General features: G+C 42.8%; 1 protein-coding gene across 1 annotated transcript in view; it reads right to left on the reverse strand.

The window, feature by feature from the left end:
- Positions 1–22,191, reverse strand: part of DPY19L1 (dpy-19 like C-mannosyltransferase 1) — a 111,263-nt gene that overhangs the window by 29,753 nt on the left and 59,319 nt on the right. Inside the window, exons 14-16 of the mRNA XM_077491623.1 lie at positions 19,442–19,522; positions 11,745–11,846; positions 3,072–3,143 (exon numbers count right to left, since the gene is read on the reverse strand). Of these exons, the coding sequence (XP_077347749.1) occupies positions 3,072–3,143; positions 11,745–11,846; positions 19,442–19,522 (255 nt within the window). The remainder of the gene's footprint in view (positions 1–3,071; positions 3,144–11,744; positions 11,847–19,441; positions 19,523–22,191) is intronic.

A 22,191-nucleotide genomic window follows, 5' to 3' on the forward strand; every position in this document is an offset into this window, starting at 1 on the left:
AAAAATGTATGTAGTTTGTTGCCACTGCACATTTGTGCGCAATTTTAAAGCATGCCGTGTTTGGTATCCATGTACTCGGCATAAGATCATCTTTTTTATTTCATCAAACTTTTGGGCAATATAGGGCGTTTTAGTGCATAAAAATTAAAAAAAATTGCATTTGAAAAATCGCTGCGCAAATACTGTGTGAAACAATAGCAACACCCACCGTTTTAATCTGTAGGGCATTTGCTTTAAAAAAATATATATATAAATGTTTGGGGTTCAACGGAATACAAAAAGTGGCAGAAAGGTCTTTGTCTTCAGGTGGTTAGAAGAGTGGGTGATGTGCGACATAAGCTTCTAATGTTGTGCATAAAACGCCAGGACAGTTCAAAGCCCCCCCCCCCCCAAATGATACCCCAAGCTATTTGCTGATGGCATGTTGAGTCCATGGAATATTTTATATTTTGTCACAAGTTTCGGGAAAATTACAAACTTTTTTTTTTGCACAAAGTTGTTAAGTTGCCAATAAACGTATATTTATTGGTTTGCGCAAAAGTTCTAGCGTCTACAAACTAGGGAACATTTTCTGGAATTTACACAGCTTTTAGTTTATGACTCATTTCTTGAGGTGCTAAAATGGCAGGGCAGTACAAACCCCTCCCCCCAAAATGACCCCATTTTGGAAAGTAGACACCCCAAGGAAATTGCTGAGAGGCATGTTGAGCCCATTGAATATTTTATTTTTTTGTCACAAGTGATTGAAAAATGACAAAAATAAATAAAAATTACATAAAGTTGTCAATAAATGATATATCGTTCAAACATGGCGTGGTTCTATGTGGAATTACACCCCAAAATACATTCTGTTGCTTGTTGCAAATACGACATGTGTGAGACTTTTTGGGAGCCTAGCCGCATACAGGACCTCAAAAATCAAGCACCAGGCTTTCTAAAAGGCGTAAAATTGTGATTTTACTCCTCACTACCTATCACAGTTATGGAGGCCCTGAAATGTCCAGATAGCACAAAACCCCCACAAATGACCCCAATTTGGAAAGTAGACACCCCAAGGTATTTTCTAAGAAGCACGGTGAGTATTTTGCAGCTCATTTGTTTTTGAAAATTAAGAAAGAGAATAACATTTTTATTTTTTTTTTATTATTTTTTTTAATTTTCAAAACTTTGTGACAAAAAGCGAGATCTGCAAAATACTCAACATGCCTCTCAGAAAATAGCTTGGGGTGTTTACTTTCCAAAATGGGGTAATTCGGGGGGAGGTTTGTGCTATCTTTGCATTTTATGGCCTTCGAAACTGGCAGTGAGGACTGAAATCCAAAATTTACGCCCCTAGAAATCCTGAAGGCGGTGCTCGGTTTTCGGGGTCCTGTATGCGGCTAGGCTCCCAAAAAGTCTAACACATGTGATAGCCTCATACTCAGGAGAAGCAGCAGGATGTATTTTGGGGTGTAATTGCACATAACCATGGCATGTGTGAGCAATATATTATTTAGTGCCAACTTTGAAAAATGACAAAAATAAATAAAAATTACACAATCACTTGCGTGAAAAAAATTAAATATTCAATGGGCCAAACATGCCTCTCTGCAATTTCCTTGGGGTGTCTACTTTCCAAAATGGGGTCATTTGGGGCGGGGGTAGCTTTGTACTTCCCTGCCATTTTAGCACCTCAAGAAATGAGAGTCAAACTAAAAGCTGCGTAAATTCCACAAGATGTACCCTCGTTTGTAGACGCTATAACCTTTGCGCAAACCAATATGCGTTTATTTACATTTTTACCAAAGACATGTGGCTGAAAACATTTTTGCCTATAGTCGTACTTTAGTCTTCAGTGCTTTGATAACTATCATCTTCCCCTCCACACTGTGTGCAATTAATATGTTCACCCGGATCGAAATCTCTATATTAAAAAGGAGGTCACATGAGCTCATGTTCAACCAAACACTGGATGATCAATAGCCTCCGCTTGTTCCCGAGCTGCTCCCAACAGACACCTGGCAAAAGTTCCCAGGGCTAGACACCTTTTTCCCCTGAGGTCCTCCCTCCCTGCTTTGGGAAGCAGATGGGCCAAGGGAGAAAAACAGGCTTAAAAATAGAGGCCTTTTTGTCCCCTATGTAATATAAAGTTTTAGTGAAAGTAAAAAAAAAAAAAAAAAAAAAAATTATCCAAAAAAAAAAAGTTACATCCAAGTACTTAAAAACCCCTACATATGGGCCTTCGCTGCCCCACATATGCACACACATACGTAAATGCATTAGTAAGGAGCATCTATATAGGAAAACATTGCTTGTGATGCCCATATTACATATCGCCGCTCACGCCGGAGTGAGAGCAATAATTCTTTGCTCACTATGGAGGGTTAACGCTAAACTGATGAGGCTTTTAAAGTGCGCCTATGGAATATATAAGGCACTGAACCTCATCATCCTTTTGCGGACATGTACAAGTTTAAAGCTGGTCATGTTGGGTATCTATTAACTGCATTAAAAAAACTGCATAATATATTGCGTTTTTATTTGTGCCCTAAAATAAGCTTTAGTGTATGTTTATTATTATTTATTTATTGTATAAACCTTTGCTCAAATATCATGTGATATAAAAAAAAATGGGAAATAACATTTTCTAGGAAGTCTTCTTACAGAAAACATAGAATGTATGGGGGTTTTAACTAATCTTCAGGTTTAAATTATTATTTTTTTTTTAAACATATGTTCAAAAAACACAAAAACTGCTCTGGCAACGAAAGCGTTAAAGAAATATAAATCTGCATGCAACAATATATTTGAGGGCCTTTTTGGAACTGGAATGTGTGCGTACAGCACATTAGGGTGTTGTGCAAAATGCAGAATAAAGTAAGATTTTTTCTTTATAAAGCTTAGATCCCAGTTGCCAAGTTTCCAATTCAAACCAGAAATATAAACTCACTTGCTTCTACGTGTCGGCAACACAATAACTTTCTTCCAGTTTTTCAAAATCAGCCTCACTGTTCAACGCTGTGAATTAGAACACCTTCAAGTTTGCTTTTCTATGCATGACTGAATGCTATCATATTATTCCAATTACATACCCGAGCACAAATGAAGATAAATACCAGCAGGACTACTGGAAGTAAAAGGGTCTTTAAATATCTCCACGGTGTCTGAAATTAAACAGAAATTAGGTTTGAAATGGATTAAGCATATTCAAAACATGCAGTATCTCACGAAAGTGAATACACCCCTCAGATTTTTGTAAATATTTTATTATATCTTTTCATGTGACAACACTGAAGAAATTACACCTTGCTACAATGTAAAGTAGTGAGTGTACAGCTTGTATAACAGTGTAAATTTGCTGTCCCATCAAAATAACTCAACACACAGCCATTAATGTCTAAATCGTTGGCAACAAAAGTGAGTACACCCCTAAGCGAAAATGTCCAAAATTGGGCCCAATTGGCCATTTTCCATCCCCGATGTCATGTGACTCGTTAGTGTTACAAGGTCTCCGGTGTGAATGGGGAGCAGGTGTATTAAATTTGGTGTTATCGCTCTCACTCTCTCATACTGGTCACTGGAGGTTCAACATGGCACCTCATGGCAAAGAACTATGATGATCTGAAAAAAAGAATTGTTGCTCTACATAAAGATGGCCTAGGCTATAAGAAGATTGCCAAGACCCTGATAATGAGCTGCAGCATGGTGGCCAAGACCATACAGAGGTTTAACAGGACAGGTTCCACTCAGAACCGGCCTCGCCATGTTCGACATGAGAAGTTGAGTGCACATGCTCAGCGTCATATCCAGAGGTTGTCTTTGGGAAATAAATGTATGAGTCCTGCCAGCTTTGCTGCACAGGTTGATGAGGTGTGGGGGTCAGCCTGCCAGTGCTCAGACCATATGCCGCACACTGCATCAAACTGGTCTGCATGGCTATCATCCCAGAAGGAAGCCTCTTCTAAAGATGATGCACAAGAAAGGCCGCAAACAGTTTTCTGAAGACAAGCAGACTAAGGACATGGATTACTAGAACCATGTCCTGAGACCAAGATAAACTTATTTGGTTCAGATGGTGTCAAGCGTGTGTGGTGGCAGCCAGGTGAGGAGCACAAAGACAAGTGTGTCTTGCCTACAGTCAAGCATTGTGGTGGGAGTGTCATGGTCTGGGGCTGCATGAGTGCTGCCAGCACTGGGGAGCTACAGTTCATTGAGGGAACCATGAATGTCAACATGTACTGTGATATGCTGAAGCAGAGCATGATCCCCTCCCCTCAGAGATTAGGCCGCAGGGCAGTATTCCAATATGATAAAAACCCCAAACACACCTCCAAGATGACCACTGCCTTGCTAAAGAAGCTGAGGGTAAAGGAGATGGACTGACCAAACATGTCTCCAGACCTAAACCCTATTGAGCATCTGTGGGGCATCCTCAACTGGAAAGTGGAGGAGCACAGGGTCTCTAACATCCACCAGCTCCGTGATGTCGTCATGGAGGAGTGGAAGAGGACTCCAGTGGCAACCTGTGAAACTCTAGTGAACTCCATGCCCAAAAGGGTTAAGGCAGTGCTGGAAAATAATGGTGGCCACACAAAATATTGACACTTTGGGCCCAATTTGGACACTTTCACTTAGGGGTGTACGCACTTTTGTTGCCAGCGGTTTAGACATGAATGGCTGTGTGTTGAGTTATTTTGAGAGGACAGCAAATTTACACTGCTATACAAGCTGTAAACGCACTACTTTATATTGTAGCAAAGTGTCATTTCTTCAATGTTGTCACATGAAAAGATATAGTAAAATATTTACAAAAATGTGAGGGATGTACTCACTATTCTCAGATACTGTATACAAACAAAGAATTTTCATTAGTTTAAAGTGTACCTGTATTAAAATATTAATAAAATTACTCTCCAAGAGAAAAACATGTCCTGATTGCCTTTGGTCCTTCTGAGGTAACTGGTGGTGATAACCAAGTCAAACGCATATATGAAAGCATCAAATGTTATTGGTATTAAAAGGTGGTCAAATTGTACGGGATCTGGCAACCAAAATAGACTTGGTGGACTGGAGCCGGGCCTGGGTTTCTGTGGCCAAATACTAATTTAATGCAGCCACCTTGGAGGCAGCATATAAGGTGCTTCTACGCTGGTATTGGGTCCCTGCTCACATTGGCCATGCCAATCTATCCCACAGTGACCATTGCATCCAGAGTTGTGGCCATGGGGGGGGGGGGGGGGGGGAGGGGGCGGACGTTATACCTATATGGATGGAAATGTTCTAGATTAATTGGCTTCTGGTCTCGGGTATTTGGCCTCCTAGTCATGTTGTTTCACCTGCCCATACCAAAAGAGGCCAAGTTTGCCTTATTACACTGTCCAATTTCAGGCCTGTTTTCTTATCAGCGGAAACTTGCCTCCTAGCTATTTGTGTCAGCCAAAAGAACTATTGTCCAAGCCTGGAAAAAGGCACCTGTCCCTTTTCAGGGGGTGAAAAAAATAAAAAATTGCACGACCGAGTTGATGCTTAATGAACAGATGTCGAGCATCCGCGGGGACACTCATGCCAAGTTCCTCAAAATTTGGGAACCGTGGCTGGCATATACGTTTCCTTCCCTGCCCTCAGCTAGCTTGGGCCGCCTGTGATGGATGGTCCGGATGTTTGCATTTTAACCACTTGTTAAAACTGAATAAAACACTATTGAAACAGAAAAGGTGGTCAAATTGTGACTGTACTTTCAACTGCCTATCTCAAGACTGGCGATTTTCTTTGAATTAAGTTGAATAAGCATTTGCTTTTAATCTCTCCTGTATTTTTTTTGTGTTTGTACTGCTTCTTCATTTAGGCTCCATTCACATCTCCGCGCAGCCAGCGAGCCAATTAAGAGAGCTGGGCCGAGCACGCACTCCGTGTGGGAGAGGCTTGCTATTGGGGGTCACTCCGCAGGGGGAGGAGCTAGGGCCGTTGGCGGGGGAGGGGGGGGGGACGACGACAACAACCCAAAAAGAAGATCGGGGCTTCTCTGTGCAAAACCATTGCACAAAGCAGGCAAGTATAACAAATGTTTAATTCTTTCCTTTAGAATCACTTTAAGAAGTAGGCCCTACTTCTCCTGTGGGTCTCAGGAGTGCACTTCGCTGGTCTAGGCTCTGGATTGATCCTGCCTTTAATGTTGGGATCCGCCTAGCAGCCTGGGGGACAGATGCAGCACCGGACCGATGCTGCATTCACCTAGGTGAGTATAAAATGTTTGTTTTTTTCAATTCCTGAACTTCTCTTTAAAGGTATTAGTCCAATGCAGCATTGCAGATTTCACCATGCAAGCATTGCGCAGCAATACATATGCAATTATAGCTGTTAGCAATGTGATATAAGATCTCTTACTTTTTTATTAATTTTGTGAACACGTGCAAAATCATACCTTTGTATACCCATTTATGAAACACTTAAAAACCATGTGTCACGATTGCGGTGCCATTAACTGCTAATGGCACCCTAAACGTGGCAAATGGATGCATATTTTTCTGAGTGGAAAAACACTTAAAGTGAAACGTTAGGCTAGAAAATAAAAAATGGGCAGAAAGGCAGGATTTTTGATGCATAAGAGACAAAATATATCGACTTACCTGCCTGCCCACCTCTGTATAGTGCACAAAGCACAGCTCACTGCACACATTTGGTAATGCCGAAACTGACGGAATTTCCACACATGAATGGGAGCAACGTCATCATGGCCCAGCCAATAACAACAAAAAAAATCAAAACCCAGGAAGCCGGCTGCCTGAAGAGGTCAGCAGCCAGAGGGGAGTTCCGGGGACAGCGCATCACTGAATTCAAGATGTGTATAGTTTTTCTTTAACAAACACGTCAAAACACGCAGTTAAAAACACGTAAAGCTCAACATTTGAAAAAAAACACAACAGCTACTTTGGAATGTACCAATAGGCTGCGCTGTGCGTGTAGCGAAAAATGCATACGCATACACTGCATTTTTGCACGCATTCGCAAAGCACCTAGGTGTGAATGCAGCGCCGGACCTAACCATATAAAAGGGATCAATGACAAATCACACTTTTTTATATAGCAAGGATGAGAAGACCGTGTTCAGGTGACCAGGTGCTAGAGCAGTGATTCTCAACCAGGGTTCCTCCAGAGGTTGTTAGGGGTTCCTTCATAGACAGCAGAACTATTTCAAGGGTTCCTCCATGTTAAAAAGGTTGAGAAAGGCTGTGCTAGAGGATTCCTATCAAACCCAGGAGGTAAAGAAGGCTTAAACTGGTATTAAACCCAAAACTAGAAATGTATTATATTACAGCTTTCCAATTCTTAGATATGGTGGCTACATTTTTTCTTTTTTTTTTTCACCAGATGATCCTGCCAGTAAGTCTGTATTATTATTATATATTTTTTTTTAAACAGACCAAGCTGTTTAAAATAAGCAGTTAGAGGTTTGAGACAAAACTATTTAACATTAAATGGGGTGCTTACAATGATCAGCTTTTATTCATTCATGAAAAAAATGTTTGCTGTAACTGCTTATACAGTGTTAGTTGGAGTTTAGCTTTAATGTGTTAGTCAAATTCATCTAAATCTGCTATTACATCTAACACTAGCCTCTCCCCAACCTAAAAATGCTGCTGTCCAAAAAGGTGTCTGCTTTATTACTCAACCCAGATTGTACCCTTCTATCTTAGGGTGACTAAAATCAAAAGAAGTCCAGAATTCACTGCAACACTTCACGTTTATTTATCCTTTATACAAAAGTCATCACAGACAATGCAGGGTACAGTAAAAGCTGACACGTTTTGTGCTGCGATTAGCGCTTACTCATAAACAGCACAAAACATGTCAACATTTAGCGTACCCTGCACTGTCTGTGGTGACTTTTGTATAAAGGATAAATAAAGGTGTTGCAGGGAATTCTGGACTTTTTGATTATGCATCTGCAAATGAGCTACGCTAGCATCTTTATGCAGTGGATGGATGGCTGATGCCCTGGAGTGGCTTTCCTTCTGTGGTTGTTTTCTAGGACAGAAGTGTGTTGCTAGCCAGATCTGGTGAAAATAAAGAGAAAAAAAAGCCTAATAAAAGAAAACTAACGCAGCCACCACATCTAATGATTGGTAAGCTGCAATTTATTACACTTTTATTTTTGAGTTTAAGGCTTCATGCACACGAGACGCAGATGCAAACGCTGCTGGACACATGTTGAAACCGGCGTTTAGAAACGCGCGTTTTGCCGCGATTTTTACCGCGATTTAGCGGCGTTTTACCGCGTTTGCGTCTAGAAGCGTTTAGTTAAGCTAACATCATAGACCCTCCCCAGCTCAAAAATTAACTATTTCAGCAATTTTGTGAGACCAGAGTGAGTAGCAGCAGCTGTGAGAGCTGCAGTGTACTTGTATTTAGCGTGTCACTTGCCACGGCACCTGCCACAAGTTGTGGATTGTCCACTTGCCACGTGACTTGCCACATCACCTGCCACGTCACTTGCCATGTCATCTGCCACAAGTTGTGGATTGTCCAACTGCCACGTCACCTGCCACAAGTTGTGGATTGTCCACTTGCCACGTGACTTGCCACATCACCTGCCACGTCACTTGCCACGTCACCTGCCACAAGTTTTGGATTGTCCACTTGCCACATCACTTGCCACGTCACTTGCCACAAGTTGGGGATTGTCCACTTGCCACATCACCTGCCACAAGTTGTGGATTGTCCACTTGCCACATCACCTGCCACGTCACTTGCCACGAGATGTGGATTGTCCACTTTCCACGTCATCTGCCATGCCACAAGCTGTGGATTGTCCACTTGCCATGTCACCAGCCACATCACCTGCAACAAGTTGTGGATTTCCACTTGCCACGTGACTTGCCACATCACCTGCCACATCACTTGCCACGTCACCTGTCACAAGTTGTGGATTGTCCACTTTCCACATCACTTGCCACCTGCCATGTCACTTGCCACAAGCTGTGGATTGTCCACTTGCCACGTCACTTGCCACGTCACTTGCCACGTCACCTGCCACAAGTTTTGGATTGTCCACTTGCCACGTCACTTGCCACGTCAGCTGCCACGTAACTTGCCACAAGATGTGGATTGTCCACTTGTCACATCACCTGCCACATCACTTGCCACATCACCTGCCACGTCACCTGCCACAAGTTGTGAATTGTCCACTTGCCACGTCACTTGCCACATCACCTGCCACGTCACTTGCCACGAGATGTGGATTGTCCACTTGCCACGTCACTTGCCACGTCACCTGCCACGTCACTTGCCACGTCACCTGCCACAAGTTTTGGATTTTCCACTTGCCACGTCAGCTGCCACGTCACTTGCCACAAGATGTGGATTGTCCACTTGTCACATCACCTGCCACATCACTTGCCACATCACCTGCCACGTCACCTGCCACAAGTTGTGGATTGTCCACTTGCCACGTCCCCTGCCACGTCACCTGCCACAAGTGGATTGTCCACTTGCCACATCACTTGCCACATCACCTGGCACAAGTTGTGGATTGTCCACTTGCCACGTCCCTTGCCACGTCCCCTACCACGTCACCTGCCACAAGTGGATTGTCCACTTGCCACGTCACCTGCCACGTCACCTGCCACAAGTTGTGGATTGTCCACTTGCCACGTCACTTGCCACCTCACCTGCCACAAGTTAGGGATTGTCCACATCACCTGCCACGTCACTTGCCACATCACCTGCCACAAGTTGTGGATTGTCCACTTGCCACGTCACTTGCCACATCACCTGCCACGTCACTTGCCACAAGATGTGGATTGTCCACTTTCCATGTCACCTGCCATGCCACCTGCCACAAGTTGTGGATTGTCCACTTGCCACGTCACCAGCCACATCACCTGCCACAAGTTGTGGATTTCCACTTGCCACGTGACTTGCCACATCACCTGCCACATCACTTGCCACGTCACCTGTCACAAGTTGTGGATTGTCCACTTTCCACATCACTTGCCACCTGCCATGTCACTTGCCACAAGCTGTGGATTGTCCACTTGCCACGTCACCTGTCACGTCACTTGCCACGTCACCTGCCACAAGTTTTGGATTGTCCACTTGCCACGTCACTTGCCACGTCAGCTGCCACGTCACTTGCCACAAGATGTGAATTGTCCACTTGTCACATCACCTGCCACATCACTTGCCACATCACCTGCCACGTCACCTGCCACAAGTTGTGGATTGTCCACTTGCCACGTCACTTGCCACGTCACTTGCCACATCGCCTGCCACGTCACTTGCCACGAGATGTGGATTGTCCACTTGCCACGTCACTTGCCACGTCACCTGCCACGTCACTTGCCACGTCACCTGCCACAAGTTCTGGATTGTCCACTTGCCACGTCACTTGCCACGTCAGCTGCCACGTCACTTGCCACAAGATGTGGATTGTCTACTTATCACATCACCTGCCACATCACTTGCCACATCACCTGCCACGTCACCTGCCACAAGTTGTGGATTGTCCACTTGCCACGTCCCTTGCCACGTCCCCTGCCACGTCACCTGCCACAAGTGGATTGTCCACTTGCCACATCACCTGCCACAAGTTGTGGATTGTCCACTTGCCACGTCCCTTGCCACGTCCCCTGCCACGTCACCTGCCACAAGTGGATTGTCCACTTGCCACATCACTTGCCACATCACCTGCCACAAGTTGTGGATTGTCCACTTGCCACGTCACCTGACACAAGTTGTGGATTGTCCACTCGCCACGTCACTTGCCACATCCCCTGCCACAAGTGGATTGTCCACTTGCCACGTCACTTGCCACGTCCCCTGCCACAAGTGGATTGTCCACTTGCCACGTCACTTGCCACGTCACCTGCCACAAGTTAGGGATTGTCCACTTGCCACGTCACATGCCAGTCACCTGCCACAAGTTGTTGATTTTCCACTTGCCACGTCACCTGCCAGGTCACTTGCCGCGTCACCTGCCAGGTCACTTGCCACGTCACCTGCCACAAGTTGTGGATTGTCCACTTTCCACGTCACTTGCCACTTCACCTGCCATGTCACTTGCCACAAGTTGTGGATTGTCCACTTGCCACGTCCCTTGCCACCTGCCACAAGTTGTGGATTGTCCACTTGCAATTGCAATTGTTTAAAATATTTTTCTAATGGTTTTTCATCATTTGCAATCATTTTTGAGATTTTAATGTAAAAAAAAAGGTCACCTTTAAAAACGCATATAAACGCAAACGCGGCTAAACGCGGTAGCGGCGTTTTGCCGCGTTTTACCGCGTTTTGCCGCGTTTTGCGTCTGAAACGTGGAAATTTTTGTTTCTGAACGCATTTTTTTGCTTCTGGAAAAACGAGACTAAACGCAACTGCATAAAAACGGAAAAAAACGAGACTGTGTGCATGGACACATAGGATAACATTGAATGAGTTCAGGGGCAGTTGAAAAAACTGTCCAACTGCATCTGAACGCGTGTTTAACTGCGTCTCGTGTGCATGAGGCCTAAGGGTCATTTTGAGTGTATGTGCTATATAGACTAATTTACATAATCCAGGGGTTGCAACTCATCTACCATATAACAGTTTAAAATAAATATTTAATAAATATGGTGGCGTTTGCCTTAACTTGATTTTTTTGTTGCAGATTTCATTTAGAAGAACAAGGTTTATTTTATAAAAAAACAAACAAAAAAACAAAAACAAAAAACCCCCCAAAACCTATTTACGTGAATATTTTATACAAACAGCTAGTAAAAACAGAGTACCTCCTTCTCCATGAAGTCAAACTCAGGCGCACAGGTATACATCAAAGTGTCAAAATCCTTGTAGCTGGTAAACTTTGATTTTAGTATGTTGAATATATGTGCCTGAAAAAAAAACCAGTATGCACAATGAAGTATTCCAGTATAAAAAGTAATTATGAACATAACTTCTCAGTGGGTGCTGCATCACTCATAAATCTAATGCCTCGTACACCTGACCGGACTTTGACGGACTAGGTCCGACGGCCTTTCCAAATGAACGAACTTGGCCACACACAATCACACCAAAGTCAGACGGATGCGAACGTGATGACGTACGACTGGACTAGAATAAGGAAGCTCACAGCCAGTAGCCAATAGCTGCCCTAGTGTTGGTTTTTGTCCATCGGACTAGCATACACACGAACGGATTTCTCCATAGGAACTGGGTCCGGCCGAGTTCTGGCCGAAAAATTTGAAACATGTTCTATTTATAAAGTCCTTCAGATTTTTGGACAGCAAAGGTCTGATGGAGCCCACACGCGATCGAATTGTCCGCCGAATTCGTTCCGTCTGACCTTTGCTGTCGAAAAGTCCGCTCGTGTGTGCGCGGCATAAAGTATATTCTAGACTCAGAAGACATCTTGCGACTATGTTTATTTAGTAGATGGAATCTTTACTTTAAGAGTGTACAGTACTTGCAGAGCTGGAGTCTTGGGTTCTCAATAGGGCCATGTCAGTATGAAATTCACACAATCTCACATAGTCTATGTATTTCTCAGTGACTGCTGGTTTTATCCGCGATACAAAACAAACCGCTTCATTACCTTTTGATAAACTGAGCTATGTAATTTGTGTCTGACTCTGTACTATAATACAACTCCCCTTTGTGGGCAGAAGCCTGCATGATTCAGCTCTTACCGTAAATAACTGTGGAATATGGAGGTATTATATCATATAATAAAATAATAGTAAATTAAATGCGGTCATCTTCTTATGAAAAGCTACTGTAGTGGTTTCTGTGTATCAATCTGAAAGCATGGATTTAAAGCAAAACTTTACCCATAACAACTTGATAAAAATAATGTTCTTTGGCAAGAAACATACATTCCACATTAATAATTAGTGTGTGCTATAAATTGTCTCCCACATTGCTACTGTTTCTTCTTGCTGGAGGTGACCATTTTGCTGAAGACCCCAGAGACCCTGAACAGCAGTAAATCATAAAGTGTAACTAAACCTATCGATTTAACGTTTTCAAAAGACAGTTATATTCCTGGAATGCAAAGTGTCACTTTTGCTTGTGTCCTTAACCAACCCGTCCAACCATCAAACTCATCTGATCTGAACACATGTGCAGCACCATGGCAGCTGCAGATCAAACAGAAGCAGCTTCCTTGGCTGTAAAAGGATAGGAAGGTTTAATACTGCTTCAAGGTTCAGTTCACACCTATGTGTTTAATACTTTTTGTAGAAACAAACTACAGTCCATTTAACATGGTTTCCTATGGTACACATTCACATCTATGTTTTTTTTAAGGGACTTTAAAAGCAAAACGGTGTGTTTTTGGTTCAATAGACTTCAATGGAGAAACTGAACCATTTTGATGCGATTTCGCAGCAATTTGTGTTTTTTAATCCAGGTAATATCAGCGTAGGTGTGAACCAAGCCTAAGACTGCCTCTACAAACCCGGCAGTGTCTAAAAATAGAGAGCAACTGAGCTGTGTGCAGAGTGGGGTGAGACAGTATTACTGGATTTTAAACCATATAGGCACTTATTTTTAAATATTTTACATAGCTATACCTGCAAAAAGGGCCAGCCTGAAGTGATCTAGCAGAACTTCACTTCTGCTTTAATCAGTGCTAGGAGATGATGGATCGGTTAAGCACTTCTACTATTACTATACAGCTATTCTGTAGGGGAAAATTCAGGGACTCGTGCTTAGCCCAGGGCTCTAGGTTCGGTGGGGTGGGGGGGGAGCATGTCGTTGCTGCTCCAGTTTATGTTCGCTTATTGTTATCTGTCTTTTTATTTCTTTTTTTTATGCTCTTGCTCTTTTTATGACTTTGCTGGTACTATTGCTCTTTAGCGGTGATGTATTTCAGGTATACTGCAAGTGTCTGCAATGGGGTCTGCTTCTCCCTGTACACATAGTAACTCAGTCAGCCTGGTCTTTCCTTCCCTTCTTTATAGTATTTACTTTGATAAATGACCAAGGTTAACATAATTTCATGGAATGTACGTGGGATGAACTACGCAAGAAATTGAAAACCAGGGGTCATTTATAGCAAAGATTCTCCCCCCATATTTGTATACTTCAGGAGACCCACCTACAGTAATGGACTCTCGTATATTAGGATTGAAAAAAGCCTGGGTTAGTGATCATTATCACGCTACTTACTCTAATTATGCTAGGGGGGTTAGTATTCTCATCCACAGATCCCTGCCGTTTCAGCTCCTGGGAGGTCAGGATTGACCCAGGGGGATGATATGCATTAGTACATGCCCTCATCTCAGGTATTCCATTTATAATTGATGGCCTGTATTTACAACCCCCAACTGAGGTTACTTTGCTGTACGCTGTTATGAATATGATCACCTCCTATGATGTATCGAATGTTTTCATTACGGGAGACTTCAATCTGGCCCCCTCTCCAGACCTGGACAGACTTCATTCTCCCTCTGTGTGCACCACAGGCCTATCTCAATGGATGAATACATTTTCCTTGTCGGATGTGTGGCGCCATTCTTCACCCATCTGATAAGAAATACATGTGCCACTCTGCCACCCATAGAACATTTTCAAGAGTTGACTTGGCACTAGCTTCATCTGAGCCCTAAAGCGGGTGTTGTCTGTCTACATCCTAGCCAGTGGTGTCTCGAATCACGGCCAGCTTTTAATCACTCTTCAATTGTCCATGCCTGCTGGCAGGGGGTCTGGAGGATGATCATGGACCCAAAGATACAGGAGGACATCCCAGAAGCTGTGTGTCAATTTTGGCTCACTAATGCTGATTCTACTAGTCCACCAACGGTCTGTGATGCTTTTAAAGCCTGGTTAAGAGGAGAATATGCATGCTCTAGAGCAACTTGAGGGGACCCTCTGTCAGATGGAGGCAGCCTATGCTGTGGGCCCAGATAGGACTAGATATGCAAACTGGCAACATGCCCTTTGGGAGCTCACGGTATTTAGGTAGAACAGACCTGAAAAAACCCTACTCACTACTGCCCAGCTGGTGCTTGAATATGGAGACAAAAATGGGCGGCTTCTTGCTTGGCTGTCAAGGGGACAATTTACGGCTACTCGTATAGCAGTGGTCATCAACCCTGTCAGCAGGGCCCACTAACAGGCCAGGTTTGCAAGATAACTAAAATACATTGCAGGTGAATGCGATATCATTTGTGGCTCAGCGATTGCAATATTCTAGTCTGCATCTCCCCAAGATAATACATACTGTAAAACCTGGCCTGTTAGTGGGCCCTGAGGACAGGGTTGATGACCATTGTCATATAGGACAGATTAGGGACGCCAAAGCGGAGATTCTGACAACACCGTGCTCTATTAATCTCAGTTTTCTTCAGTTCTTTGTTATTCAAATAGGGTGACTTATGAGATCTCTGATCTAGATAATTTCTTGGACCATATAAAGTTTCCTGTCCTAGAGGACAAAAGTTAGGGATGGGCTAGACAAGGACATCACGCTCAAGGAAGTTCAAACTGCCCTGGGACACATGCAAATCGAGTAAGGCACCCTGAACCGGACCTTAGGTTTTTTGCCGGACTCCATGTCTGAAGCCCTCAATGTGTTAGTGCCCTAACACGGTAAGGATCCAGAGAACTGTGCCTTGTACAGGCCGATCTCTCTGATCAATATTGATGCCAAACTGTTGGCAAAATTTTTGCTACTCTGCCTCTCAACAGTGATAGAGGACCTCACACATGTATATCAAAACTGGTTTCATGCCGGGGAAGGGCACTGATATCAATATCCATCGCTATTTTCCTAACCTGTCAGCTGCTCATGACAATGCTGGTACTAGAGTTGGCATCTTCTGTGGAATGTATTACACAGGTTTGGATTTGGCCCTAGATTTCTCCAATGGTTGGGAATGCTCTACAAGAATCCTAATGCCCGGGTTTGCACCAATGATAGGTCCTCAACATTATTCTCCTTGTCTAGAGTCACCCAACAGGGGTGTCCTCTATCGCCGAGCCTTTTTGCCTAGGCACTTGAACCATTGGCCATATTGGTGAGGGACTTGCGACTGGTTGTGTGTTGCTGGATCGGCCCCTTGGAGGAAAATATTTCGCTCTATGCAGACACCCTGCTATACTTAGCTGATGCAAACTCCTCCTTGAGAGCCAGACTGGCAATCTTTGGTGAGTTTGGGCATATCTCTGGTGTCAGGATAAACTGGAGCATGTCAGTTTCTTTTCTGTGGGATCTGGAAGCCAGGGCTTTGGCAGCCTATACTCCCCTAAATTGGGTTAAGGACTTTAAGTATCTTGGCATTACAGTGTCCAGGGATTTGAACAGGTTTTATGGTCTTAATATTCATCCTGTTTTGTTACAGCTGCAGGGGAAATTTACCTCTTGGGCTAATCTACCCCTGAATATCCTTGGTCGCATTAACATGCTCAAAATTATATTTCTCCCCAAGTTCCTCTATGTGTTCCGCAATTGTCCTATTTGGGTGAAATGCTCCTTTTCCAGAAAATTTCATCGCTGTGCAAGTTCATTTTTATGGGCAGGTGCTGCTCCGCATTTGGCAAAGTTTACCCTTCAGCTTCACCACAACAGTAGTTGTGGTGGCTTGTCCCTTCCCAACTACTGAACCTACTACTGGGCTGCTGTACTCGTCACCATCTGTTAGTAGTTTGTGGGCTCGAGAATGAATACAGTGGTCTGCATGGAGGCGGCTTGTCTGGACTAGGCAACCTAGTCTATAGAGATTTGGGGGCATACTTGTCCCTTCTGCTCCATACTAGAGTGACGCTGAGGGTGTAGATAGCCCCTAAGGCTCGTTTTATGAAACCCAATCACTGGTTTCCTTTCCAACCTCTGTGGGTTAATCCCTCTCTAGCTTATATCAATCAGGTTGGTCCCTGACCTGCAGGTCTGGGCCAGATTTGGTATTCGGAGACTGAAATATATTATGCCCACTGGATGGTCCTACTCTTTAAGGATCTACTAGCTAGCTTCAGATTACCACGTTGGATGTACTTTAGAAATCTCCAACAACAACATGCTGTATGTTCCCAATTCCCTGACTTGTCCATCTTTGTGACTGACAAGATTGAAGATCTCCTGGCACAGGAATCACTAACTAAACCCTTATCCGTAGCTCTTCTCAGAGTAGAGTCACCCAAGATCGATAGGCTGTGGGAACAATGGCAGGCTGACATCCCTACACTGGATAGAGAGGCTTGGGAAGACCCTTTTGAGGACAGCTCCAAGGCAGCGATAGCTTCCAGGGACAAATTGATTCAGACAAAATTCCTACACAGAGTTGCACAGAATATATCCCCAGAGGTCATCTGACAGCACTCAATGTCTTATGACCAAAGACACTTTTTACTATATGTTGTGGATATGCCCACGGGTGTCACAATTCTGGAAGGCAGTTTTTGATCTCATTAACAACCGTCTACAGCTGTCTCTGCCCTGCACTCCTGGGCATACACAATAATGAGCAAAGACCTAGATATATCAAGCTATTAGTATTGTACCTGTTGTATTACGCTAAAAAATAAAAAAATTCCCTCAAATGGGCTTCCCCCTTTCCTCCCACGTTATCCTCATGGGAATCGATCATAAATGGGGTCCTGCCAATGTACAAGTATGAGAAAATCTGGCAACCATGGTTGGATTGTTAAATGTTTTTTTTTCTCCTCATTGGCGATTATTAAATGTATGTTCTTTGGATAACATACTGATATGTCTTAATTGTTGGGATGCCTCCTACTTTACCATTGTACTATGTAAACCTTGAACCCTACTGTTTATGTACCATCTATGTTTCTAATAAAGAGCAATTCTGATGGTAAAAAAAAAAAAAAGTTCCACTTTAAAATAAAATTTAAAGGAACCCCCATCCTGGGTAAGAAAGATATTGACTACATAATCTGTAATTTTTTTAAATTTGAAATCATCTTTCTATTTCAATTTGGCAACATATAGGGCACACAGGTGTATAGAACACATCCAGAAAAATAACAATTCCCGCTTGCATGATTAAGTTACTACATTCACAGAAGCTTAAAGTGGTTGTAAACCCTTACATATACCCAGTGAAGGGTCTATCCTCAGGCGAGAGATGAAACAGTTGTACTTGTTTATCTGCAGTCTTCTCTCCTCTACTCCTGTTCAAAGTCCAGAATTTATAAAGCTTGTCTGAGAGTCCAGAAAAAAAGGGGGGTGGAGAACTGAAGTTACATACTACAGAGTTTAGTGAGGAGAGGTCTGAGAGCCGATTGTGGGGAAGAGACATCTCCTCACAGCTCACAGGAACATAGCTGAGGCTGGCAATCCCCTGGAGATACCTCCCCTATCACCACTTTTCTCTTGGAATCAGGAAAACTTGTCAGAAGCGATGCATGCTGATATAGCAGAGGAACAAAGCAGCAGACACTTAGTGCTTTTAATTGAGACAAGTACACACTATAGAGGGATATGATTGGTTCATATTTCATGTCCGATGTTTACAACCACTTTAAGGTAACTTTTAAGATATTCCCTGCACTATCCTAAGGCATTCCAAAGTGTGTTTGGAAAGGGTACTGCATATCTTGGGGGATGCCAAGCTTCTTTCTTTTCTTTTTTTTTTATTTTTTTTTTACAACACTATCATTCCTAATGTTTTTTTTAGCAGTTAGCCTGAAGAAGTTACAATAATTTCTAGTTCAGCATCTACAGAACAGAAGCAGCTAAGAACTTATTTGCAGTGTGTATAATTGGCCAACCAAGGATTGTTTTTTTCCCCAGATTGAACATTTATTGAAGAATCTGAAGATAAACTAGTTAAGCCTAATGCCCCGTACACACCATCAGATTTTCTGACAACAAAACCGTGGATTTTCTGAAGGATGTTGGTTCAAACTTGTCTTGCATACACACGGTCACACAAATGTTGGCCCAAAACTCTGAACGTGAGAACGCGGTGACGTACAACACATAAGACGAGCTGAGAAAAAGGAAGTTCAATAACCAGTGTGGCTCATTCTGCTTGATTCAGAGCATGCGTAAACTTTTGTGCGATGGATTTGTGTACACACGATTGGACTTTCCGACAACAAGTTCTGTTGTCGGGAAAATAGGAGAACCTGCTCTCAAACATTTGTGTGCGGAAAGTCCGACGGAGCATACACACAGTCAGACTTTCCAACAAGCTCACATCGAACATTTCCCATCGTAAAATCAGAATGTGTGTACGCGGCATAAGAGTAATTTCTTCGGGACGGAGAAGTGGTACGTCAACTTAGAACACTAGCTAAGAGTAGCTTAGGGTTATTGCGGGGGTGCCCTGGAGGGACGGGTCCATGAAAGCTTCGGCAATGTGCAATCACCTGGCATGTGCTCATAACCCCGGGCTCTATGAACACTATGCCTGTGTCGTGTACTGTACGGTTTACGATAGATTTGTTTATTCAGAATAATAAAAGGTGGCAGCAACATATTTGAATTAACTAAGCGCACATGGTAACATTTAATACTTACATCATCTCTAACACCCAGTATCCTAGAAATGAGTGCTTTTAGGATTACGGTACCAAAAATCCAAGCCAAGACCTGCAAAATCTAGAAGTATAAAATAATAGATAGGCATCAGTGCAGCAGTAACACAAGAAAAACAGATATACCAAAAAGCAAGGCCAACAATAACTTAAAGCGTAAGGTAAAAACAAGCTGCAACCAAGCTAGTCACGTGGAGGTTGACAGGGGGAACCACCAAGTACAGCAAGGGGACCAGGAGATCGACACTCCAAGAAGCGTCCATTTCTCAGCAGACTTCAGAGGAAGACTTCTCTTCAATGAAACAGCATTTAGAAGTATGGGTAACAATTGCCAGTGGATGACTGTCACACAATCTGACTGGATACATAGAGCTCAGAAAACAATTGCATTTCCAAAATAACTGTACAAAGCATCCAATTACGGCTGAAGTAGCTTAGGGGAAAATTTATAAAATGGGTTTGCATTATAAGTTGTTGCTCAGTGCACATACATGTACACCAGGCAAAAAAAAAACCCCCAAAAAAATAAAAAATAAAAAAAATAAAAATAAAGTTTGCATGTTTATGTTATGAAACATCCAGAGGTTTAAATGGGTTGTAAAGCTTTGTTTTTTATTTTCTAAATAGGTTCCTTTAAGCTACTGCATTGTTGGTTCACTTACCTTTTCCTTCGATTTCCCATCTAAATGTTTTTTTTCTTTGTCTGAATTTCTCACTTCCTGTTTCTCCTCAGTAAACTTCACACCATCATCTGAGCGGTGTTTAGTCAGCAAGAACAGCTTACTGAACAGCTTACTGAGGAGGAACAGGAAGTGAGAAATTCAGACAAAGAAAACAAAGAAAAAAAACATTTAGAAGGGAAATCGAAGGAACAGGTAAGAGAACCAACAATGCACTAGCTTAAAGGAACCTATTTAGAAAATAAAAAACAAACCTTTACAACCCCTTTAATTTAACCACCGTGTCTTTGGGTAACCATTGCTCTTCTATGCATTGAATTAAAGCCAACAGAAGGCTTGTGAGGCCACCCTCACCTAGGTGCTGTGGACACAGTGTCTAAGGAAAGTATATATTTTTTATTTTCTCCTAATATATATATTTTTTTTAAGGTTTATTGTGGAAGTTTCTCATGGAAAATAAAAGTTTAATGAATAGGTGGAAAACACCTTTTCTTTCTACTCTACTGCATTTGAAAGTTAAAGATTACCATGATTTACAGGGACATTTTTGCTCCCTGCAATCATAAAAACATGTGGAGTTCAAGGAATTTCACTGTTTTTACTGAATGTTGTGACTTTCCACTACATATCCCTCTCTCCTTTAGAGTCTGGCTGGCCAGTCATTACACTAAGATCCAATATTAAAAAGGTAAAACCAAGATTTGAGCAGCCCTCTTAATGTTGTCAGGTAATTTTGTTTACCTGACCACATAAAGATTGATTATTCAGTTAGGAAGAACAAGAATTTAATTGATTTTCTTGCATGGGATTGGCCATTCATAGTCCTGGCTAGATTGCAAGAATCTTTTCTGGTACTGTATTGGCATACTATTTTTATGCAAGTGCTACTGCCATCTACTGGCTAAAAAGGGAAACTGACTGACAGCAAAAGCAAATCCTGTGAGGAAAACACAATAACTTAAAGAAGCATCAAGTAACAAAAAGTCAATCTCCAAGTGTGTATTAATTATTATTATTGAGCCCTCACATTTTGGAATAGCTCAGGCCTATCGCTAGTGACAGAAGAAAAATTATTATTATTTTAAGACCATTTAATCCCCAAATGCACCTACACTTGAAAAGAATGCAAATATCTCAAAATGTAGCATCTCTGCCTAATCAGCATAAAATAACAATAATCTGAAAAAAGAAAATTTAGGGGTGTGCTTGACTAAGACAGGTATGCATGACACAGCTAAGGGGGGGGGAAAACAAACAAACAAAAAAAAAACCTCTACGATTAAGCCCCAAAAAAGGGTGAAATGCATCGGTGGAGTTCTCTACAGGTGGAGAACAGAGGTTGAAGCCATCTTCTAACCATCGTATTACATTTATGAAACAGGGAATCAGTGTCTGTGTGCAGATGATCACCATTTTGCTGAAGAACAATTTCTGAGTTAATATTTTTTGAAGTGTGGCTTCCACTTTTTACCTAAATGCTGAGCCGAATGTTGAGACTAGCCATGATAGGGGCTGGTAATCAATGCTGGGTGCTCAAAGGATGTTGACCTTAGAGCTAAACTGTAGGATGTACTTAAAGTGACTGTAAAGTCTTGTTTTTTTCCTATAAAAATAACAAACATGTTATACTTACCTGCTGTCTGCAGTGGATTTGCACAGAGAAGCCAGGATCATCTTCTTCTCGGGTCCCTCTTTTGTGCTCCTGGCCCCTCCCTCCTGTTGAGTGTCCCCACAGCAAGCAGCTTCCTATAGGGCAGTGATGGCGAACCTTGGCACCCCAGATGTTTTGGAACTACATTTCCCATGATGCTCATGCACTCTGCAGTGCAGTTGAGCATTATGGGAAATGTAGTTCCAAAACATCTGGGGTGCCAAGGTTCGCCATCACTGCTATATGGGAACCCAAGCCACATCACAGCTCCCTGTGTCCATTCAGAGCCCCCCGCCGACTCTCTTTCCCGATAGGCTAGCTGACTTTGATTGACAGCAGTGGGAGCCAGTGCAGTGTCTCTCCAAATCAGGAGGGAGAATCTCAGATGGCTGAGACACTTGG

The sequence above is a fragment of the Lithobates pipiens genome, unplaced genomic scaffold, assembly GCF_037356315.1.
Source record: "Lithobates pipiens isolate NorthernLeopardFrog02 unplaced genomic scaffold, aLitPip1_a1.2 Scaffold_19, whole genome shotgun sequence".
NCBI lineage: Eukaryota > Metazoa > Chordata > Amphibia > Anura > Ranidae > Lithobates > Lithobates pipiens.